The sequence below is a fragment of the Neofelis nebulosa genome, chromosome 1, assembly GCF_028018385.1.
Source record: "Neofelis nebulosa isolate mNeoNeb1 chromosome 1, mNeoNeb1.pri, whole genome shotgun sequence".
NCBI classification, from domain to species: Eukaryota; Metazoa; Chordata; class Mammalia; order Carnivora; family Felidae; genus Neofelis; species Neofelis nebulosa.
In genome coordinates this window covers 68,859,325-68,884,783 of record NC_080782.1, presented here as the reverse complement: position 1 = coordinate 68,884,783, position 25,459 = coordinate 68,859,325, and the positions used below count along the sequence as shown (strand labels likewise).

Here is a 25,459-nt window from a genome sequence, read left to right as displayed (position 1 = left end):
AGGCTTTTTATTTTCATGAGGTCCCAATAGATCATTTTTGCTTTTAATTCCCTTGCCTTTGGGGATGTGTCAAGTAAAAAATTGCTGCAGCTGAGGTCAGAGAGGCTTTTTTCCTGCTTTCTCCTCTAGGGTTTTGATGGTTTCCTGTCTTACATTCAGGTCCTTGATCCATTTTCAGTTTGTTTTTGTGAATGGTGTAAGAAAGTAGTCTAGATTCATCCTTCTGCATGTTGCTGTCCAGTTCTCCCAGCACCATTTGTTAAAGAGACTGTCTTTTTTCCATTGGATGTTCTTTCCTGCTTTGTCAAAGATTAGTTGGCCATACGTTTGTGGGTCTAGTTCTGGGGTTTCCATTCTATTCCCTTGGTCTATGTGTCTGTTTTTGTGCCAATACCATGCTGTCTTGATGATTACAGCTTTGTAGTAGAGGCTAATGTCTGGGATTGTGATGCCTCCTGCTTTGGTCTTCTTCTTCAAAATTACTTTGGCTATTCGGGGCCTTTTGTGGTTCCATATGAATTTTCGGATTGCTTGTTCTAGCTTTGAGAAGAATGCTGGTGCAATTTTGATTGGGATTGCTTTGAATGTGTAGATAGCTTTGGGTAGTATTGACATTTTGACAATATTTATTCTTCCAATCCATGAGCACGGAATGTTTTTCCATTTCTTTATATCTTCTTCAATTACCTTCATAAGCTTTCTATAGTTTTCAGCATACAGATCTTTTACATCTTTGGTTAGATTTATTCCTAGGTATTTTATGCTTCTTGGTGCAATTGTGAATGGGATCAGTTTCTTTATTTGTCTTTCTGTTGCTTCATTGTTAGTGTATAAGAATGCAACTGATTTCTGTACATTGATTTTGTATCCTGCAACTTTGCTGAATTCATGTATCATTCTAGCAGACTTCTGGTGGAGTCTATCGGATTTTCCATGTATAATATCATGTCACCTGCAAAAAGTGAAAACTTAACTTCATCTTTGCCAATTTGGATGCCTTTGATTTCCTTTTGTTGTCTGATTGCTGATGCTAGAACTTCCAACACTATGTTAAACGACAGCGGTGAGAGTGGACATCCCTGTCGTGTTCCTAATCTCAGGGAGAAAGCTTTCAGTTTTTACCCATTGAGGATGATATTAGCTGTGGGCTTTTCATAAATGGCTTTTATGATCTTAAGTATGTTCCTGCTATCCCGACTTTCTCGAGGGTTTTTATTAAGAAAGGATGCTGAATTTTGTCACATGTTTTTTCTGCATTGATTGACAGGATTATATGGTTCTTACCTTTCCTTTTATTAATGTGATGTATCACATTGATTGATTTGCGAATGTTGAACCAGCCCTGCATCCCAGGAATGAATCCCACTTGATCATGGTGTATAATTCTTTTTATATGCTGTTGAATTCGATTTGCTAGTATCTTATTGAGAATTTTTGCATCCATATTCATCAGGGATATTGGCCTGTAGTTCTCTTTTTTACTGGGTCTCTGTCTGGTTTAGGAATCAAAGTAATGCTGGCTTCATAGAATGAGTGGAAGTTTTCCTTCCTTTCTATTTTTTGGAACAGCTTGAGAAGGATAGGTATTATCTCTGCCTTAAGTGTCTGGTAGAATTCCCCTGGGAAGCCGTCTGGTCCTGGACTCTTAGTTGTTGGGAGATTTTTGATAACTGATTCAGTTTCTTTGCTGGTTATGGGTCTGTTCAAGTTTTCTATTTCTTCCTGTTTGAGTTTTGGAAGTGTGTGGGTGCTTAGGAATTTGTCCATTTCTTCCAGGTTGTCCAGTTTGTTGGCATATAATTTTTCATAGTATTCCCTGATAATTCCTTGTATTTCTGAGGGATTGGTTGTAATAATTCCATTTTCATTCATGATTTTATCTATTTGGGTCATCTCCCTTTTCTTTATGAGAAGCCTGGCTAGAGGTTTATCAATTTTGTTTATTTTTTCAAAAAACCAACTCTTGGTTTCGTTGATCTGCTCTACAGTTTTTTTAGATTCTATATTGTTTATTTCTGGTCTGATCTTTATTATTTCTCTTCTTCTGCTGGGTTTGGGGTGTCTTTGCTGTTCTGCTTCCATTTCCTTTAGGTGTGCTCTTAGATTCTGTATTTGGGATTTTTCTTGTTTCTTGAGATAGGCCTGGATTGAAATGTATTTTCCTCTCAGGACTGCCTTCACTGCATCCCAAAGCTTTTGGATTGTTGTATTTTCATTTTCATTTTCATTTTCATTTTCATTAGAGAAAATTCTCTAATTGCCTGGTTGACCCACTCATGCTTTAGTAGGGTGTTCTTTAACCTCCATGCTTTTGGAGGTTTTCCAGACTTTTTCCTGTGATTTCAAGTTTCATAGCATTGTGGTCTGAAAGTATGCATGGTATGATCTCAATTATTGTATACTTATAAAGGGCTGTTTTGTGACCCAGTATGTGATCTATCTTGGAGAATGTTCCATGTGCACTCGAGAAGAAAGTATACTCTGTTGCTTTGGGATGCAGAGTTCTAAGTATATCTGTCAAGCCCATCTGATCCAATGTATCATTCAGGGCCCTTGTTTCTTTATTGATCCTGTGTCTAGATGATATATCCAATGTTGTAAGTGGGGTATTAAAGTCCCCTGCGATTACCACATTCTTATCAATAAGGTTGCTTATGTTTGTGATTAATTTTTTTATATATTTGGGGGCTCCAGTATTCGGTGCATAGACATTTATAATTGTTAGCTCTGCCTGATGGATAGACCCTGTAATTATTATATAATGCCCTTCTTCATCTCTTGTTACAGCCTCATTTAAAGTCTAGTTTGTCTGATATAAGTATGGCTACTCCAGCTTTCTTTTGGCTTCCAGTAGCATGATAAATAGTTCTCCATCCCCTCACTCTCAATCTAAAGGTGTCCTCAGGTCTAAAATGAGTCTCTTGTAGACAGCAAATAGATGGGTCTTGTTTTTTTATCCATTCTGATACCTTATGTCTTTTGGTTGGAGCATTTAGTCCATTTGCATTCAGTGTTATTATTGAAAGATATGGGTTTAGAGTCATTGTGATGTCTGTAGGTTTCATGCTTGTAGTGATGTCTCTGGTACTTTGTCTCACAGGATCCCCCTTAGGATCTCTTGTAGGGCCGGTTTAGTGGTGAGGAATTTCTTCAGTTTTTTTGGGAAGACCTTTATCTCTCCTTCTATTCTAAATGACAGACTTGCTGGATAAAGGATTCTCGGCTGCATATTTTTTCTGTTCATCACATTGAAAATATCCTGCCATCCCTTTCTGGCCTGCCAAGTTTCAGTAGATAGATCCATCACTAGTCTTATCTGTCTCCCTTTATATGTTAGAGCGTGTTTATCCCTAGCTGCTTTCAGATTTTTCTCTTTATCCTTGTATCTTGCCAGTTTCACTATGAAATGTTGTGCAGAAGATCGATTCAAGTTACGTCTGAAGGGAGTTCACTGTGCCTCTTAGATTTCAATTCCTTTTTCCTTCCCCAGATCAGGGAAGTTCTCAGCTATGATTTGTTCAAGTACACCTTCAGCCCCTTTTTCTCTCTCTCTTCCTCCTCTGGAATCCCTATTATACAGATATTATTGCATTTCATCGCATCACTTAGTTCTCTAATTCTCCCCTCATACTCCTGGATTTTTTTATCTTTTTTTTCAGCTTCCTCTTTTTCCATAAATTTATCTTCTAATTCACCTATTCTCTCCTCTGCCTCTTCAATCTGAGCTGTGGTCACCTCCATTTTATCTTGCACCTCATTTATAGCATTTTTTAGCTCCTCCTGACTGTTTCTTAGTCCCTTGATCTCTGTAGCAATAGATTCTCTGCTGTCCTCTTTACTTTTTTCAAGTCCAGAGATTAATTTTATGACTATTATTTTAAATTCATGTTCTGTTATATTGCTTAAATCGTTTTTGATCAGTTCGTTAGCTGTCGCTACTTCCTGGAGTTTCTTTTGAGGAGAATTCTTCCGTTTCATCATTTTGGATAGTCTCTAGGGTGGCGCCCAACTGCACGGCACTTCTGCTGTGCTGTCTGGAGTAACTTGTGTTGGTGGGTGGGGCCACATTCAGACCTGATGTCTGCCCCCAGCCCACCACTGGGGCCACAGTCAGACTGGTGTGTACCTTTTCTTCCCCTCTCCCAGGGGCAGGACTCACTGCGGAATGGTGTGGCCCCTGTTTGGGCTACTTTCACACTGCCAGGCTTGTGGTGCTGCTTCGATGGGATCTGGCATATTAGCCAGGGTGGATCCACAAGGTGCACAGGGGTGGGAGGGGCAGGCTCAGCTAGCTTTGCCTTCTGTGGTCTGCTGTGGGAGGGGCCCTGTGGCACCGGGAGGGAGGCCGACCCATCAGAGGGATGGATCCACAGAAGCACAGCGTTGGGTGTTTGCGTGGTGCAAGCAAGTTCCGTGACGGGAACTGGTTTCCTTTGGGATTTTGGCTGGGGGATGGGCGAGGGAGATGGCGCTGGTCAGTGCCTTTGTTCCCTGCCGAGTTGAGCTCTGTCCTCCAGGGCTCAGCAACTCTCCCTCCCATTGTCCTCAAGCCCTCTTGCTCTCTGAGCAGAGCTGTTGACTTGTAACATTCCAGATGTTAAGTCCTGCTGGCTGTCAGAACACACTCCATCCGGTCCCTCCGCTTTTGCAAGTCAGACTCAGGGGCTCTGCCTTGCTGGGTGGGCTGCCCCTCCACCGCCCCGGCTCCCTGCTGCCAGTCCATGTAGCGCACCACCTCGCTGCCCTTCCTACCCTCTTCCGTGGGCCTCTTGTCTACACTTGGCTCTGGAGAGTCTGTTCTGCTAGTCTTCTGGTGGTTTTCTGGATTATTTAGGCAGATGTGGGTGGAGTCTAAGTGATCAGCAGGACGAGGTGAGCCCAGCGTCCTCCTATGCCGCCATCTTCTGATTCAAGAATAAGGATTTTTGAGGAACACCAAGGGTTTGCTGAGGCTGGAGCTTGTATGTTTTTGGAGAGGTGGTCTGTGGTATTTTACACTGTTGGCTAAATCTCTCCATATCTTTCATGTAGGTTTTGACAGCATCTCTCTTTCCCTTGGATTTTATTCTATCTTTTCAGTTTTCTCCTTTTTTTTTTTAATGTAATTTATTTTTTAAATTCACATCCAAGTTAGCATATCATGCAACAATGATTTCAGGGGTAGATTCCTTAATGACCGTTACCCATTTAGCCCATCTCCCCTCCCACAACTCCTCCAGTAACCCTCTGTTTGTTCTCCATATTTAAGAGTCTCTTATGTTTTGTCCCCTCCCTGTTTTTATATTCTTTTCGCTTCTCTTCCCTTATGTCCTCCTGATCTCTATCCTGAGTTCTTCTTCCTCTTTCCATTCCTTCAATGTCCGCCTTTCCTAAAGCTCTTGCCTACATTCTCTGTAGGTAAATTGGACAATCTCCTGTGGTTTCAGCCACATTGCTGACTGCTGTCTCAGCAGAGATAAGAACCATATTTTCAACAATCTGCTAGACATTTTCACCTGCACATCCTATAGGCACCTCTAGATCAGTATGTCCTCAAGTGAACTCCACATTCTTCCTTCCACTCTCCATCTTGCTTCTCCCTCCTACTTCTGTGAACTAACTTAACATCTGAGCTGGTCAGCATTAATTTCTCCCTCTTCCTCTCACTCTGTCCAGCCCCCTCCCCATAACTCTTTCTCTGAGCAGCTTTCAGATCCATTCTCTCTCCCCTTTCCCACTTCTTGTGCCCTTTTGAGCCTTTACATTCTCTTTGCCAATGCAACAGCCTCCAAACTGGTGTAACTTTCACTGTCTTCCATCCATCCATGTTTAAAGCATTGATTTGATCAGGTCAGCCCAGAAGGATACTTCCTAAAAGTCAGTTCTTTTAAACATGACAAATAAAACAACTCATTCTGGCCTCACCCTACTGTTCTGGCTTCACCACTGACCTTTATTTTTTTCACCAGCACATTAACCAGAGCACAGTGCTTTCACCCTCAATGAGCTCCTGGTCCAGAATCGGGAAAGTAAAAATGTGATATGGACCCTAATATTATTTTTCAATACTGCCATCATCTCCCAAAAATGTGTTTAAGGCTTATGGAGACAACCACAATATCACAAGATAAAAAAAAAAATAAATGAGGGCAAGGGACTAAAAAGGAAATAAAAGTAAGAATCAAGTATACAAAAGATATATCATAAGACACTTTGTATTTGCCAGAGGTTGGCCAGAGATTTGGCTCTAAGTCTTTATTACATGTTATAATTCAGACATAAACACAGCACTTTAGGCACAAAATAAGGGGGTCGTCTAAGGCAGAAATGGCTTCAGGGAGGAATAGAATCTTTGAGCTGAATTTTAAGTGAGAAATCAGAAATTAGCAGGTAAAGCGTAGAGGGAAGGGTAAAGGGACATCCAAAAGCAGAGCACATTGGCAGGATTAGAAATGACTACCTTAGACTCTGTTTTAGAAGCTGTTCTAGACAGAAAGTAAGCAGTTGCTCACTATTTGTCAAACGAATAACTTGAATAAATACTATGCTCTTGGACAATTTATATTACATCTTTGGGTAAAGCATTTCACTTACAGTACGAGGGAACTGTACCAGGGCTCCCTTAGGCCCAAACCCAGGTCTATAGTTTGATTTGACCTCCCCTTTCTCCTGCACCATCCTGTCCCTGAGCAGCACCCACAATGATCCACAGCTCCCTCATTCTCTTCCTAGCTTTCAAATTTAACAGTTGCCACTAGTATCTTTGAAACTATTTTGTAAGTCTATGAATTTAACACTCTTCAGGGAACTTCTTAGAAAAACCATCAATATTCACTAAGTTGTCATCAATGAAATGAGAAAAGGCAGTGAAAGAAGCTTATAAAGGAGTGATAGATTTACACAGGCTACAGCAGAATTCACTTTAATGTATGTAACAGCGTAATGATGTACTGGCAGCTCTTAAGACTTGGTTCCTGAAACTCCTGTCTGGGGCTTTTACCCTATGTTATTTGATCCTTCAGTACACATCGTCATCAGACCAGTATCTTTTCCGCAAAAACCTATGGTTATCTAATAGCACTTCCATTTGAGAAAAAGCTGTCATTGGTGGGGAGAGCTGGAGGGCTCCTAATCTCCGTGCCAGGAAGTCTGAGGGCCTCAGGAAATGATCAGATTAGAGCTCTTCAGCTGCATTGCCGGTGCTAACTGCCAGCCGGGTGATGTGCTCAATTCAGCCGGGTGATGTGCTCAATTCAATTTACAGCAATTAAGGTGACAGCAACAAATGCTCAAAAGTCGTATTTTAAAGCAGATCCATGGAAAGAAATAGGCATTGCCTGTGCTTTTTCATCCTGCAATGTTAAAATGATGAGAAGGGAAATAGTCCCAACTGTGGGGAAGAAGAGCGTGCGCACCAACACACAGGAAATGGTGGCCGTAAAAAGCATGGTGTAGGACTAAGAAGCCTAGTGAAGTCAGAGGATCACAGCTTGGCAGCCTACAGAGACACATCCCTATTGCACTTCCTTCCCTGATCTGCAGATGTCTGCTACTCCTGTTAGCAACTGAGGGACCCATGGGAACTGAGATCTCAGGGTAGCTTTTTGGGTCCCCTTGTGATTAAAATCCTGAGTCTTTGTTTTTAGCCCTGAGTCTTCTAGCCCAGGTCACAATGGAAAAATAGGAAAATATGCTTAATAGCGAGAAACTACATGGCCCTGGGCCTTTGAAAATGATTTGAAGATGCTGATAACATCTTAAATCCCTTCTTATTATGTTACAGAGCATGAAAAAGAAATTAGTTTGCTAAATCCGAGGAGAAATATACCAATAAGTATATTTAAATATAAAAACCAAAATTATCCTATTTTTTACAGCTCTAAAACCCCTACAATGATTCAATATTTCATTGCTTCTAAAAACTGAAGGCACTAATATATTTTGTATAAAGCTACAAACTCTTGATTGGATGTATATGGCAACTTGTTTTTCTGAAATTCTAGCTAAATATTACAGAGAAATTGCTATGTGTTGCCTCATGAAACAAATGATGTATTTTGCTGATTTGAATCATTTTGATTTTATTCAAAATAAGTTTCAAAAAAGATTCATGTTATTACAATAATATCTAGGAACTAACTCTGAATGTATTCCTAAGGCCAACAGGAACCTTTATACCTGTTGTATTTTGCTTTGGGAAGCATCTATATGGCTACTCTCCCCTTGGATCCATATCCAGCATACTTGTGATAAACATCAGTTTCTAGTCCAATGCTTTGTTCCCCGTGATAAGGAACACAGGCAAAGGAGTTGTTCAAATATCCACAGTCTGAAATTTCTCTGGCACTCATTTACTTGGCAGTTAGTATTGATTCCAGCCTGTTACGGAACCAGGCTGGAACGCTGGCGGAAAAACTAAGTGGCACTCCGAGATCTTGGGGGATCGGAGATTTATTTAACACTGGCAGTCTCAGAAGAGACCATTTCTCCAAAGATCTGAGCCCCAAATGCAAGCAAGAAGGGTAATTTATAGTTGTCAGCCTCCATATTTGTGGAAGGGTTTTCGTGCACTTGGCAAACAGGGCTAGAAGAACCCGGAAGAGGGGTTTCTAAGCCAGAGACCAGAGCTTGTTTTAGTCCCATCGGCCATCTTATGGTGTAAAACTTTATTCATTTTCTCAACAATTCCACAAATAGTTATTGACTGCCCAGTATGAGCAAGACTGGGAGCGAGGCTCTGTGGGTGATCAAAACATAAATCTAGTGAGAAGGCTAAAAATTTTCCCATGATAACCTACAGAAGGTATTGGCCTAACATATCTACTGTAGTCATGCCTAAATGGAGAGAAAAAGGTTGTAAGATTTCATTTTCCTTTGCTTGGTCACTAATGTCTTCACTTCCAATCTTAGTTTAAGTTAAAAACCTGCATTTGCAACTTGAGAAGTTCACTGCTGTTGATCTTTCTAGTCAGCCATGAATGGCCTCGGTGGAAGCTCAACTTATAAAATACTTAAAGATGAATGTTTGAATTCCAGAAACCTAACTCCATGAACAAATCCACTGGGAACAAAATGCCTTTTAGCAGAAGGAAGCTAGAAGACATGTGGTTAAGCTATGGAGAGTAGAGGTCAAGGGGATGGGGTAGGGAGAGTGCCTGCATTCTGTGCTCCTGTCCTACATGTCTACTCTAGAGACATTTCTGACAACAGAATTTATAAATCCTTTGGCTGTACAAACCTTAGTATAACATGTTTTACATCTATGGTGATGCTTTTGTTAATAATTTCTCTACTGTGGTTTCCTCTGGGGCAGGACCCAAATTTTATTCTTTATAGATTCTGCAAGTACCTGGCTCATGTTAGACAGAATTATTGTTTGACTATCACTATGTTGTCCACACTCTCATAATTCTCACTGTAGTGTTGGTCCTTTTTCTTAGAACAAACTCCTTCCTGGGTGCCTGGGTGACTCAGTCAGTTGAACATCCGACTCTTGATTTCTGCCCAGATCATGATCCCAGGATCTTGGCATCAAGCCTCATGTTGGGCTCCATGCTGAGTGTGGAGCCTGCTTAAGATTCTCTCTCTCTCTTTCTTTCCCCCTACCCTGCCTCTCCCCCAAACTTGCGTGTGCTCCCTCTCTCTCTCTCAAATTAAAAAAAAATTTTTTTAAGACCAATCTTCTTCTTCTCTAGTCCCTGCTCCTCCTCTATACCTATCCCACTCCTAGCTCCTACCCTTTCTGCAACTAGAAAACTTGTACACACCCTTGAAGTCTGAGCTGAGATATAGCTGTCTCTGGAATCCTTTTCCCACCATGCATGGCCTCCAGAATCAATCACTGGTCCTCTCTGTGAGCTTTCAGGTCATTCTCTAATACCTCTGCAACAGTATTTAGCACACTGTGTTGATTGTCTGTGTCTGCTAATACCAAGAGAAACCCCATAAGTGCAGAGGCCATGTCTGGTTCACTACTGAATGCCCAGCACATAACGGTCATTCCATAATATTTCTTGGATAAATGAGTGAATGAACATATCTGTTAGAATGCATCCTTTCCGGGGCGCCCGGGTGGCTCAGTCGGTTAAGCATCCGACTTCAGCCAGGGTCACGATCTCGCGGTCCGTGAGTTTGAGCCCCGCATCGGGCTCTGGGCTGATGGCTCAGAGTCTGGATCCTGCTTCCGATTCTGTGTCTCCCTCTCTCTCTGCCCCTCCCCCATTCATGCTCTGTCTCTCTCTGTCTCAAAAATAAACAAACAAAAAAAAAGAATGCATCCTTTCCATTAACTAGATGAAATGTTTTACTAATTTAGCATATGTTGTAGAAAATTAGTGAGATTTCCATTACCTGTTCTTACACCTACTACTCTTCCCTCTATCCTACCTGAAAACAGGTCCCAAGAAAATTCACTGCTTTATCTAGCCAGTCCCTAGACATTCACACACATGGTCACATTCTAAACACAGGCAATTAACTCTAAATTATACCCAAATAAAAATGCATAAACATCATATGTAGGCCAAAGCTTGGGGCATCATAATAAATCAAAATATAGGGAGGAATTTCTAGTGGGTGAAGCACTTCCCTTCTAAGAGGTGGGGATACGTTCATAAGAACTTATGTACCTAGCAGACAAGGAGGATTTCTCATCAGAGAGGCTGCAAACGGCTGTGAAACTTGGCGGAGTACTGCTTACATAGACTAAGTCATGAATAGCACCCTCTAGAGGGGTGCCACAAAGCAGTTGTGATAAAGCTCTAGCCTTGGTGAGTGACTATGGGAAAAATCCACGCTGTTTTTTGCAGCGCAGGAAGTAACTGATTTTATCCTCTTCTGGGGAGAATGGGCGGTAGAAAGAAAGGTAACTATTGGCCATTCCTTTCCATCGTCTTTGTAACAACTCTCCTCATTTAAGAGGACTGGGGAAAGCCAAGCTGCTAGAGTGCAGGTGCCACACACAGAGGAGACACTAATTACATTTGAGTTGGTTGATGGATGTACCACAAAATATACATTTAGAGCAAAATGCAGAGGATGATGTAATGGTAGCCAAAGTTCTCAACTTACTCTGACATACTAGTCCTTCTTTTCCTCTTCTCTCACACTTAATTTTAAAATGTTCAGAAAGTATAGTGCAATTAAATTTCTAGTAAGTAGACTATGTAACTTAATCATGAATTGGAAGAATTTGTGATATTAAAAGGAAATATTGTATGAAAACTGATTTTCAAGAACCAATTAATAATGATTCCCTTAATATTGTAATCTACTTTGACATTTTATTTGACCTTGGCACATAACCGGTATCTGATAAATAAAAAGGTGAGGAAGGATATTTCATCATTCCTCCTTTGAAAAGATGATGAGTTTGTGTCTCTTGACAGTGTTGAATAGAGAAAATAAAATAATTGAAATTTTTGCATCCATATAATTATAATTTTTCTGAATCTTGATAATTATGGTCACTGAGGTATCTTCTTATATATTTTTTATTTGATACCTGTTTTTTTTCTGCTTTTCCTTATCATCCATCCCCTATTTTGGAAACATTTTATAGATACTTTTTAATTTAATTTTTTTCAATTTACATCCAAATTAATTAGCATATAGTGCAACAATGGTTTCAGGAGTAGGTTCCTTAATGCCCCTTACCCATTTAGCCCATCCCCCCTCCCACAACCCCTCCAGTAACCCTCAGTTTGTTCTCCATATTTATGAGTCTCTTCTGTTTTGTCCCCCTCCCTGTTTTTATATTATTTTTGTTTCCCTTCCCTATGTTCATCTGTCTTGTCTCTTAAAGTCCTCATATGAGTGAAGTCATATGATTTTTGTCTTTCTCTGACTAATTTCACTTAGCATAATGCCCTCCAGTTCCATCCCCATAGTTGCAAATGGCAAGATTTCATTCTTTTTGATTGCCAAGTAATACTCCACTGTATATATATACCACATCTTCTTTATCCATTCATCCATCGATGGACATTTGGGCTCTTTCCTTACTTTGGCTATTGTTGATAGTGCTGCTAGAAACATTGGGTTGCATGTGTCCCTTTGAAACAGCACACCTGTATCCCTTGGATAAATACCTAGTAGTACATTGCTGGGTTGTGGTTTAGTTCTATTTTTAGTTTTTTTGAGGAACCTCCATACTGTTTTACAGAGTGGCTGCACTAGCTTGCATTCCCAACATTTTATAGATTTTTAAATCCAACTTTTAATACCAGCTTTGAGAACTTACAGCTTCTTGCCACAACATAAAAAAAAAAAGGAAGATACTTTGTGAAAAATAACTGTGCTATGTAAGATATTGTTAGTCTAAAAAACTTCAATACAAAATTACAAAAATTGTTGAAATTTTGTCTCTTATATGTTTTGAATTGACCTTTTTCAGGCATATCTTTACCACAAACTTTTGTCAGCTGAAAACATCTTATGCAAGTTGGTACTCTTTAGCAGTATAAAAAATGTGTTTTTCTTGAAATTTTGGGAAGATAGAAATAGAAACAGTGTAGTTTTCTAGTCTTTTGAAACATCTCTATAAGAATAGAGAAACTAGGACAGAAAAACGTAAAACTCACAGACAATATCTATAACAAAACCAGGTGACAAGGTTTCCCACGAAACCTTGAAACAAGTGAATGAGGACAAACTAATGACCGTTACAAGAGCCACATAGTATTAGCCTCGAGGTTAGAGGACGTAAGGGGACATTGATAAACCTAAGAAGAGGAGAAGACTCCAATCTCCAAAGCCTCCAAATCACTGAGAAGCAGAATGGGCCAATACAAGAACAGCTGAAATTGTGAGGGCTTTTTGCCATCCAAATCTCTGAGAATCACAAGGATCCCCCTACAATAAGGTCTGAAGGACTTGACTAATACAGTCAAGGCTCTATAAATCCTGGAGGTACTATCTGAAGCCCCCTTGGGTAAATTAGGAGAAACTGCTGGGAAGAGACTCTAATACCCAGAGCAGATGAGTAGAGGTAAAGTTTCAGATAGAGGAGAAGAGATCTCAGAAAGTATGAGGTCATAATTTTGAATGCTTCATGAAAATAATCAGAAAGTCAAGAGACATGAAACTAAAAGATATCCTGACCCATCGTTCTGTCAAAAAGGTTAAGAAAACCAACTTTGCTTAAAAATAAATAGCAACAGACAGGTGTCTCCATTAATTGCAATACAAAATGATTATAAGAGCACAGAAAATTCGCATGTCAGGAGGGTGTGCCCACAAAACAGATGAAAGCATTACATAATCTGCAGAATATTGAAATTAATATTACTTAATACTAAAATTAAGAACATCATAAAGGAGAGAGAAAATATAAGTCAAAAGTAAAAAAAACAAAAAAAGACCTCATAGTGCATGTAACTGCACACCCCAAAGAAGAAAACCAAAGCAATGAAAGCAATGGAAGAAAACAGATATGGGTACAAAGCATTCTAATTCAGGAAAACATTCCTGAAAGCAAAATGAAAAAGACTTAAATTAAAAGAAAGATTCCTTGAAAAAAAAAAAAGAATGAAAAGAAAGATTCTTTGTCCATATCCATGCAAAAAGAGCAAGTCGTGTATTTGGAATAGAAAGCCAGATGGAGAGAGAGGAGGGGGCAGAAGGAGGGGTGAAGAATGAGGAGCTACATGTAAAAAGAGAATAAGAGACGCATGTAACCAGTCAAACTGTGTGGACCTTATTTGGATGCTGATTCAAACAAACAATTTTTAACATGTCCAAGACAATTGGATATTTGAAACACTGTGGTTTTGAAAATATTAAGGAATTGTAATTTATAGGTATGATAATGGCATTGTAGTTATGAGTTTTAAAAGATCCTCTTTTTTTAGAGAAAACTCCTTATTTATAATGAAATTATGTGATGTCTGATACTTCAAAATTAAAAAAAGAGAATGGAAAATAATTGATTGGATAAATAAAACAACATTGGCCATGAATTAATAATTATTGAAGCTGTGTAGCAATTACACAGGATAATTCATGGTATGTTGCCTAGTTGGTATATGTTTAACACAATTCTCAATACAAAGTTTAAAAAGAATTTTTTTTGTCCTCAAATAGGATGGACAGTTCAAGCCAAGGCAAGATAAATGTTTTTCATTTTCTTAAACCCAAAATTTCTAGAGTATCAGCTTATGGAAATATTTCCCCTGGTATTATGCTAGCCTGTTGGGGCTGTTTAGATGTATCTTCCTTAACATTAACTTAATTAAACTGTTTTCACATCTACTCCACTGAATGCATATGTCTGAGAAGCATTTCATGGTTATTAGTATTATTATTTTTTTTTTTTTAGGATTGTGGAAAAGGGATATTATAGTGAACGAGATGCTGCAGATGCTGTTAAACAAATCCTGGAGGCAGTTGCTGTAAGTATGAAGTGACAGCAGTAGTGTAACTTTTGGTAAACTTTTCTTCTTACAGAATCATCAGTTAACTAGTGTACATCTGTGACCAGCCGTAACATCCACAACAAAACAGTATGCAATACTTTGTAGAATATATGTTGATAAATGTATATTTTCTATTGATTACTCCCTGAGAGATGCAATCCTCCTGTATAATACCATAAGTTTGTTAAAATAATTTCCATTATTATGAAATCCAATCAGACTTTGGTGCTGGTGCCTATACTTGTTCTCTTCTCTTTCTTTCCATTTCTTGAGTTTGTTTCCTTATTGTTTTTGTTATTTGGCAGGGAAGTGGAGGAAGGTTGAATGTGACAAATATAGATCTTGGAGCATAGAGATTATTGATTTTTCTTTCAAGACAAGTAATAAGTCAATTAAAGTTAAAAATACTGACAATTGTATTTTTTAAGGAAAAATATAAGTTAATGTTTCTAACTAGAATAAAGTTTTGAAAGTTGATGATAGAAACATGCATACACATTTACAGAAATATGTAATTTTGAGAAGCTTGTTTGGATTGAATTAATAAGGAAACATTTGCCTAGATGAAACAGACTCCACTGATGAAATTTTTCCCATATGTTTAATGGTGTCTGATATGTGCTGGAACACTTTGGTGATTATTCATTTATTGAATATAAAGTCAGAACAAATTACTGTCTGAACAAACAGGATGAAGCCCAAGCGGAGATATTTATCAGCATTAAAGAGACAAATCTATAAAATATACTCAGAATTAAGATATATTCTATTGTGTGGAGTCAATTATCTAACTAAAATCATCATTCAGTATCTTGAGAAATCAACCACAGTGACAAGATCACATGTCCTGTGAATTTTACCCCAACCAAAACAGAAAGGAGGGAAAGAGGGAAGGGAGCCAAGGAGGGAGAGAAGAAGGAAAGCAAGTAGGAAGGACTCTGATACCTAACTAGCTTGTCTATTATTGATGAAAAGGAAAAACAGTCTTCAGAGTCTCCACAGGACTCCTAGAGATAGCAGATCTATGGTCTGACCAAATCCATGATTGAGTTATCAACACCAAGTTCAATTGGATATATAGCCCAGTCTTTCCAAATTATTCCTTCCTATACAAGTGTTTTGGTCTTTTTGCTATGGTAGGGTATGAAAAGTTTGAAGGTGGAGAGGATGCCCTGGAATTTTACTCTAAATATACAGTGCAGTTCCTGATTATATGAATATTTTATTTCAAATTCATCCTCTTACCATACCCAAAATAACCCCTCCACTCCAGAGTTTTCATCACAAGCAGTGTAGTTACCATCCCTGGTTTCTTAAGCTTGCCAGCTTGGGAATGATTTTTAACTCTTCCATTACCTTCTCTCCTCATAGCCACCTTTCCAACTTCAGTGGGGTCTTCCTTCTACTGCCCCTGAACCTAATCCTGTTCCCTACCATGCGATGACTGCTCCTGAGTGCTTTATTAAACAAACAAGCAAACAATCACTTCTAGTTACTTCCAGTTCCTGTCATTAAATATATAAGTCTAAAATTCTCTTTTTCAGTCCTTGTTTTCATCTTGTCACTTCTGAATTCAATAATGGCAGTTATTTGTAATTTGAATTTTTAAATTTTTTATTTTTTTTTAAATTTAATTAATTTTTAAATTTCCATTTATTTTTGAGAGAAGAGAGTGCGAGCGAGCAGGGGAGGGGCAGAGAGGGAGACGCAGAATCCGAAGCAGACTCCAGGCTCTGAGCTATCAGCACAGAGCCTGACATGGTGTTTGAACTCATGAACCACAAGATCATGACCTGAGCTGAAGTCAGATGCTCAACCGACTGAGCCACTCGGGCGTCCTTATGCCTTTCTTAAATACCCATTTAAAAACTTCGTTTCTCATTACTATATACGATAGGTTATCTATTTAAATAAACATGCTGGCAGTGGCTCACTGTCAATTTATCCAAATCAGGCAGCAGGCAGCTGGTATAGCAGTTAAGAGGACTTAGGGAGTCAGAGCTTGGTTCAATTTCTAGATATGTGAGCTTGGGCCCTATCACTAAACACTTCTGAGCCTCATTTCCTCATGTAAAATAGGCATAATATTTAACCTAACAGAGTAGTAGAAAAGACTAAATAAGCTGATAGCAATGTTCAAAAGAGAGGGAAAAGGGCAAGCAACTTCAGACTCAGTATATTCGTATAAAGATGTATTAGATGTTGAAAATCTATACGTACATCCCTACTCCCCAGCTAAGTACTAAAATCAAAAACAATTGACAATAGTCAGTGCTCAATAAATATTTACCAACTAAATAACTGAAAATGCATCAAAATAGAAATAGTCACTATTCTGTGTTTTGTCTTTCTAGATGCTGATACATTTAGTGAAACATGCTTACTATCATTTTTCTGCTCATTTCATATGAAAGAAAGCTTTCTTTATAACTTGCTTTCATTCATGAGATTCTTTTCTGCTCCCTTACTATCATTTAATTCTTTTCCCGTCATTCAAAACACACCTTCTTCAATATGTTCTTGCTGGCTGCTTCCATCCATTTAGGTCAGCGCTTGATTCTTTTGGTTTATCACAGTGGGCATGCTTCAATTTAGTGATACTCAGGTAGCTGACTGAGAGAACTCTGTCCTTATTCAGCGAATGAGAAATGAATGCTTTCATCATCAGACTTTTTCCACCTATTGGAGTTACACCAATTAAGGAATAAAAGGGCCCCCAACAGGGAGGGATGCCCCAGATAGGGGTACCTCACATAGAAAAGAGGGCCTAGACTTCAACTCTATTCCAGATCTTGCAAGATGGATTGATTAGTCTACTACTAATTGTCAATTTAAAGCAAACAAACAAAAAACTTGTTATTCTATCTACTCAGAAAGCTCCAGTTTGAGAAGTTACCGAGCAAAGGGGGGGGAGGGGGGACAAAAAGAGAAAGAGGCACGCTGAGAAATAGACTCTTAACTCCAGAGAACAAACTGATGGTTACCGGAGGGGACGTTTGTGGGGAGATGGGTTAAATAGGTGTTGGGGATTAAGGAATGCACTTGTTGTGATGAGCCCCAGATGATGTATGGAACTATTGAACCACTATACTGTATACCTGAAACTAGTATGACACTGTATGTTAACTAACTGGAGTTTAAATAAAAACTTACATAATAAAAAAAAGTACTAAATAAATAAATAAGTAAGACCAAAAAAAAAAAAAAAAGTAGATTGCCACATTCAAGTCACTCTTTGAAAGAAGTTTTACAAAAATTTTCTCTGATTGCTACAACTAAAGATTAACTTAGAGAAAAAAATAATAATTTTCCTAAATGTTTCCACAGGTAGAATAAGCAAGCAATTTAAAACTTGTGGGAAGTGGCTGACATTTATGAAATAGTTTATTGTCAACTACATAGCTATAGATAGCTATAAAAATAGGACAGTTGGGAACTCAAAGTAATCAGTGATACATCTCACATTTCCTCTGGATCACACACTTAGAAGACTATATCTAGGCTGGCTTTTGAAAGCACAGAAGCAGAAAGCTTGAAGATTGAAAAGTTCTTGGGAAATATGTTGTGTGGATAATTATACCTCTTAGGTAACAAATCTCACAATCCTTCCCTTCCTCCCCACTTCATCCCAATTCTTGCCCCAAATATTTCACAGTATTTGTCTGACTGTAATCTTGCTCCCTCTGCTTTTTAGCTTTAAATAGAATTTATGAAAGCTTTTAAAGTGAATGTGAAAGATGTTTCCCTCTTTGAGTTTGAATTCATCCAGTTAGTCTTTGAGGGCAGATCATTAAGCCTTCTTGAGTATTCTATCTTCCCGAAATGAATTCCAGGTAGTCCCAAATTAGATGGTCTAGGTCAATCTGGACAGTTTGGAAGGGTCATCACGTCCTCATATGCCAGAAAGCACAATGCCAAGTCTTAAAGCCCTCCTTTTCCATTTACTTACAAAGATAATCAGGGAATAGTCCAACACCTCTGATGTCTCTTACTGTTGCCACCATCTCCAGTCCTTTTCTTGTTCTCCCTGATATCCTACTGTTCTTCTATTTCCAAAAAGAATTACTGTCTCCTTTTTGCCCCACTCCTGATGCCACTTTCCATCTTTTTTCTAGCCACAACTCTCTTAGGTATGTCTTAGTTTCAAAGCCATGACTTGAGCACCTGGAGAAACTTGTACATATAGAGTATATATTGAATTTAATAAAATAGAAGGAAATGGTTGAGGAACTTAAACATGTCTGCTGCCCTAGTACATAGATTTGGGGTTAGAATTATTTTGAAGATTGTGATAATAGGGGTAAAGAGTTACAAACAAAAGCATCTAACCTTTTAAAGTTGTGGAAACCAAAATGGTATCTGAACATTGAAGTAAAACAGGAAGTGGACGTGAAAAAGATGAAATATTCCAGGCTTCTTGTGGTAAAAATTTTTAAAACCTATAACCTTCCCTAAAAAAGGACAGATTTTTAGGGGTTGATTGTGCACACATCCCTGCCTGGAAGGATTATCAAGGCAAAGAGGATTTCAAAAAATGACATCTAGTTAATTGTTCTTCTCAGGATTGAGATGAGTGTGTTCACTATTGCAAAAGCTGGTTGAAGTGTCATGGACATGATGTGACTGAGTAGATGTGGTCTGATTCTTGTTTGATGACCTCAGATTATAGTCATTACAGATTTATTCATAGCTATTCTGTCAGGTTTCTGCTGATTAGGGCACAAGATTGACAGATTCATTGACTTTGGAGCAGGAGAACTGGCTAATCTTAAGTAAGGGTGGGAAATATTGTCTAGTTAATGATGGTGGTATCCAAAAACACAAAAAGGAAATAATGTAACAAAGAGGAATACTCACAGTGTCCTTATGAGGTCAGCAAAGGCATGGATTGTGTCTGTCTCTATACATGACCTATTAAGATTAATGTGAATAAAAAGAGAGAGAGAGAAATAGGGGAATTCAGGCTATAAGGGAATATAGTTTTAAGAAAGGTAACAAGTTTTAATTATGTTTAGAAATGCTTATTCCAAGCAGGTTTGTATAGACCATGAGACGAAGGATATTACCATATCATCACAATACCTTTTTGATTTTAAACAACCTTACTCTAATTGGTAATTTGGCCTATTTTCCATTCCTGTGACACTGGAATGCGCATATATGTATTCTGTTCCTCTGATACTGAATGCTCTGAAAAGCTAAAATTCAGAAAAAGCTGAGCAAAGAATTCTACCACCCACAACGGGGTCTCTAGGAGGACAAGGTCTTCTTTACACCAATATAATTTATGTGCGACAGCCTCTACCTATGGGCTACCAGGGTAGGACTCTCGGCTGGAAAGATTCCTTTGACAGTGATCTCCTTTTAAGAAAGAATGATTGTGTGGGAAATATCAAAGTGTTGTGGTTTGAAGGTGAACAGTGATCTTTTCTTTGTAAGCGTGCTTCTCTCCAAGGATGGTAGAGTGACTAAGGTTAGATTCTACTTAACTATTTCCATGTTCTTCCATTGTTTGTTTATTGGAAGATGGGGACAGGACCATGAAATTTATTTCCTTCCTCTCTGGTAATAGTTCTCTGCCAAAAACTGAAGAATTCCCTGTCTTGAGAGAATGAAGTCCTATTTTGTGTTGCATGTGTATCTACAACTTCTAAAGTCTTTGACCCATAAAAATGAATTTTTATTTTGGGAATGGCCAATTCAGATGTAGTGTTAAAAACATGAACAATTCTCTCAAATAGTCAGGTAGATTATTTTTTCATTTCTAGAAGGAGAGCATTCAAGCAATGTTATAATATTCTGTTAATGTCACTCTTTGAACTTGGAATTTTTATTTTCTTATCATTAAATAATTCAGGAACAAATTTTGCAAACGTTTTACAAAATATTTTTATCTGCCTAATAAATGAGAAATATGTGATTCAATGAAGATGTCAAATTAACATACAGGCATAGGCCTAGATCACGGCCTATGCACGTTATACCAGTCATGGAAACAGAAAGGTTAACTTGGTTTTCTTATTTTAATCACTGTCTTCCATCCCATCTCAAGGGTTTAGCTCCTGAATGAGGAATGCTCACAAATGTCCAGTTTACTCACTTTGACTGAGATGTAGAATTTCTCAGTGAGGACAGTGGGAACACTAGTTTCATTTGGGCAAGGCAGCTCTTTGTAAGTGGTTGGCATCCCTGGCTGTCTTAACCTATTCTGATTGCTGTCACAGAATACCGTAGGCTGGCTTAAACAATGAACATTTATTTCTCACAGTTCTGGAGGCTGGAAGCTCCAGACCAGATACCAGCGTGGTCGGATTTTTGGTGAGGGCCGTGTTCCTGATTTACAGACTGATGCCTTCTTTCCACATCCTCACATGGTGAAGTGAGTGAGCTCTGGTTCCTTCATTTTCTTATACAGGCGCTAATCCCTTCATGGGACTCCACCCTCAAGACCTGAGATCTAATTACCTCCCACGGCTTCACCTCCAAATACCATCACACTAAGGACTAGGACTTCAACATTTGAATTCTTGGGGATACAAACATTCATCCACAGTATTAGCTTCAATACACTGAATGCCAGGTAGAGACCCAGATGTTGTGACCACAGACAAGAAAAAGAGTTTCACACAATTTCCAATGCATCTAAGTGGAACCTTCTCCTTATTCTGTTTGTTCTCTCTCTCTCTGTCTCTCTCTGTCTCTCTGTCTCTTTCAACCTCTCTCCCTTCCTCCTTTCTTCTCTTCTTACCTCTCTTTACCTTACAAATTCCAGAGAAACATTACCATCCGAAGATTCAAATGTAAACAACATTTGCAATGCTAGACACCCTAACAATTCCTATTAACTTTTTGGCCTACTTTAAAGAAAATTTTCAGTACCATTATGGATTTCAAAATGTTTTTTTGACCTAGGGCAAGAATATATTCCTCATTCCAATGTCCCACTTTATCATTCTACCTTTTGTAAATGTAACTTAAGGCCCCTCTGTGCTATATCCTGTTTATTTTTAGCTCATAAAAGAAGCATGGGATAAATCTCCTGTATTTAACATGCTGTATATTTAATATTAATCTTCCATAATTCCCAAACCTTGGGATTTCTCCACATTATTTTGCTTAAAGTTTACAGGGCCTGATTTGCCAATTTTTTTTTTCAAGGAAATACCGCCCTATTTATTTTCAATCTGTAAAATTTACCTGGAATGTGAGGGCTCTGCCTACTATGTTATAAATAGTTGGTGGATTAAATAAAAAACTACTTACCTATGTAGTACACCCTTTAAAATAGTCAAAACTCAGATTTTACTAATAGGACATCCAAGTCGTTTAAAAAATATATAGGGGTGCCGGGGTGGCTCAGTCAGTTGAGTGTCCAACTTGGGCTTAGGTCATAATCTCATGGCTCGTGAGTTCAAACCCAGTCGGGCTCTGTGCTGACAGCGCAGAGCCTGGAACCTGCTTTGGATTATGTGTCTTCCTCTGTCTCTGCCCCTCCCCTTCTTGCTGTCTCTCTCAAAAATAAACAAACATTAAAAATTTTTTTAAGGGGCGCCTGGTGGCTCAGTCGGTTAGGCGGCCGACTTCGGCTCAGGTCATGATCTCGCGGTCCGTTGAGTTCGAGCCCCACGTCGGGCTGTGCTGACAGCTCAGAGCCCGGAGCCTGTTTCAGATTCTGTGTCTCCCTCTCTCTGACCCTCCCCTGTTCATGCTCTGTCTCTCTCTGTCTCAAAAATAAATAAACGTTAAAAAAATTTTTTTTTTAATTTTTTTTAAATAAAAGGTATATGTAAGTTGCATAATTGTACTGGCAATGTCCACCAGGAAAATGAATAGTTTACACACATAACTTGGGATGCAGACAAGGATTGGTCACATTTAACTGTCTTTTGTTTTCTTTTTTTTTTTTTTTTAATTTTTTTTTCAATGTTTTTTATTTATTTTTGGGACAGAGAGAGACAGAGCGTGAACGGGGGAGGGGCAGAGAGAGAGGGAGACACAGAATCGGAAACAGGCTCCAGGATCCGAGCCATCAGCCCAGAGCCTGACGCGGGGCTCGAACTCACGGACCGCGAGATCGTGACCTGGCTGAAGTCGGATGCTCAACCGACTGCGCCACCCAGGCGCCCCTCTTTTGTTTTCTTTGTGGGGCAGTTAATACTGAACTGAAAGTATAACAAGACTTTCAGTTCTAAATTTGACCTACATGTTGGAGATTATTGCATTGTCCTTTCTGTGGTCATCGGTTTTCCTCACATTTACTTTTTGTTATTTAAAAGACTGCTTGAATCTTTGGGATCCTTCATGATTTAGAAGAGAAAAACAGGGGCATGGGGTGGCTCAGTAATTTAAGTGTCTGACTCCTGATTTTGGCTCAGGTCATGATCTCACAACTCATGAGATCAAGCCTTGTATCAGGCTCTGTGCTGAGAGTGAAGAGCCTGCTTGGGACTCTCCCCGCCCCCCCCCCCCGACTTGCTTGTGTGTGTGCGCTCACGCACACTCTCAAAATAAATTTTTAAAAAAGAGAGAGAAAAACATACATCATATCATAGCATTTCCCCACTTAACCCTCCACTGTCTCCCCATCACACTCACCCTTCTATGTGTGACCCTTAAAGTCCTGCCTGGAAAGTCTCCTCGCGGACCTTATGATTCTCTCTCCATGTGCCTTCATTCATGGCACTTAAGTGAACTTTTATTCCTCCAATATGAGAAATTCTAGTCCTTGGAACTTTGAATTCTTGTTTGAAACTAGAATATAAATTCCCTGAGGGTTTGGACCCCATTGTACTATGTCCAATGTCTGGAATATTTCCGGATACATATTGGGTATTCTGTAAATATTTGTTGGATGATTTGACTGGCCAAAGATTCTTCATTACTTTATTCATTAATTCATTGATACATTCACTCACCACCTAAACAAACTACAAGTATTTATTGAGCATATACTTAGTCCCTACTGCTGTGGAGTCATGAAGAGACATGTGGCATGTATATGCCAGGAGTTTATGTTCTTTAGTTCATCACTTGCTAAATACAGAATACTCAGTATGTTAATTTTCTATTACTGACTAACTGCCACAAATTTAACAGCTTAAAACAACTCATTATCTCACAGGTCTGTAGGTGTGAAGTCCAGTGGGCTCTACTGGGTTCTCTGCCTAGAGTCTCACAGGGTGGAAACCAAAGTGTTGGTCAGATGGGCTCTTATCTGTAGGCTCTAGGAAGAATCTGCTTCCTTGCTCAATTCAGGTTGTTGGCTAAATTCACTCTCATGTGGTTGTATGACTGATGTCCCTGTTTCCTTATTTCTTATCAGCCAGGGACTCTCAAAAGCTGCCTGCATTTCTTGGCACATGCCTCCCTCCATCTTCAAAGCCAGCTAGAGAGCCTCAACTCCCTGTTTTTCTTTTCTGTTCCCAGCCAGAGAAATTCTCTGCTTTTCAAGGGCACATGAGATTTGATTAGGCCTACCTGAATAATCTCCCTTTTGTCATTTAATTTAATATAATCATGGAAATGCTACCTCATCATAGGCATAGATTCCACCCACATTCACAGGGGAGGGCACTTAATATGGGGGCTAAGTCCATAGAGTGGTCATTCTTAGCATTCTGCCTATTCCACCCAGACCAACCTACTCTTAATAATCAATGTGTGATGCATGAGGTTTTTAACATAATGCATTTAACCTAATCAACTCCAAACATGGTTTCTGTAGGAAAGTAAATTAGGAGCCCAAAGGCTGACCCAGACACAAGGATAAATTCGAATGTCATTGGTTTGCAGGCCTTTCAGAGACTCATTCACTGGCAAGTGTTTTGGTTTGTTTGTTTTCTAATGTGTAGCACTTATTCTGTATTCTCATGCTCTTCCTTTTATTCTTTTCTCCTGTTGTTTTCTCCAGGTTTTTATGTTAGGAAATCAATTCTGCTACTTCAAAGCATTAACCACAACAAGTATTTTCAAAGGTCTTCAAAACTATTTGCTGTATCTTAGAAAACAAGCTCAAACACAGATCAGCGATCAAAAAGAATGACGGCTGAGGCTGAGGCTGAGACTATGTGGCATCTTGGGACACCAAAATATAAATATACAATATACTCTGATACATTTCTTTTTTCGTGGTACTCTCTTTTATTTCGCTTCCCTTAATAATATGTCTTAGAAATCTTTCCATTTATATATTAGTTTGCTATTGCTGCATCACAAATTAAAACAAACTTAAGCATAACACAACACCCATATATCACCTCATAGTTCTGGTAGGACAGAAGTTGGGTGTGACATGACTAGATTCTCTTCATTCCAAAATCAAGGTGTCAGCAGAGCTGTGTTTCTTTCTGGAGGCTCTGTGGAAGAATTTGCTTCCAGGCTCATTCGGTTTGTTGCTCATTCAGAATTCCTTGTGGTTGCCTTGACACTTACCTTCTTTGTCTTCAAGCCTGCAGTGGTGATCACATTCTTCTCATGCTTTGAAATCTTAGACTTACTTTTCTGCCTTCCTCTTCTGCTTTTAAAGGCTCATGCAGTTATGTTGGGCCTATCTGGATAATGCAGAATAATCTCTATATTTTAAGGCCAAAGTGATGAGTAACCCTAACTACATTTGCAAAGTTCTTTTTGCCATGTTACGTAGCATGTTCATTAGTCCTGTGGGATTAGAGCATAGGGTCTTCTTAGGGGTCATAATTCTGTCTACTACATTTTAGTGCATATGGATCTTTTTCACTCTTTTCATTGCTACAGGGTAATTTATTTCATACTGTGGTTTCTATAATGTATTTATCCAGGTTCTAGATAGTTACTTAACATTTTTCCAGTTTAAAACTTATAAATAGTATTATCATGAATATCCTTGCAAGCATATTGACACACAAGTAAAAATATTTCTTTAAGATACATTCTAAGAAGTGGCTTCTATGAGACAAAAAAAATATATTAATTTGGGGCACCTGGGTGGCTCGGTTGGTTGAGCGTCTGACTTCAGCTCAAGTCATGATCTCACCGTTGTGAGTTCAAGCCCCACATCGGGCTCTGTGCTGACAGCTCAGAGCCTGGAG

The 25,459-nt window shown here is 38.9% G+C and overlaps 1 protein-coding gene across 2 annotated transcripts in view; it reads left to right on the top strand.

The window, feature by feature from the left end:
• The window catches only part of CAMK4 (calcium/calmodulin dependent protein kinase IV), a 215,790-nt gene that overhangs the window by 140,495 nt on the left and 49,836 nt on the right, over positions 1–25,459 (top strand). For both annotated transcript variants that reach the window (XM_058725170.1, XM_058725177.1), the window contains one exon: positions 14,297–14,369. In XM_058725170.1, the coding sequence (XP_058581153.1) occupies positions 14,297–14,369 (73 nt within the window). The remainder of the gene's footprint in view (positions 1–14,296; positions 14,370–25,459) is intronic.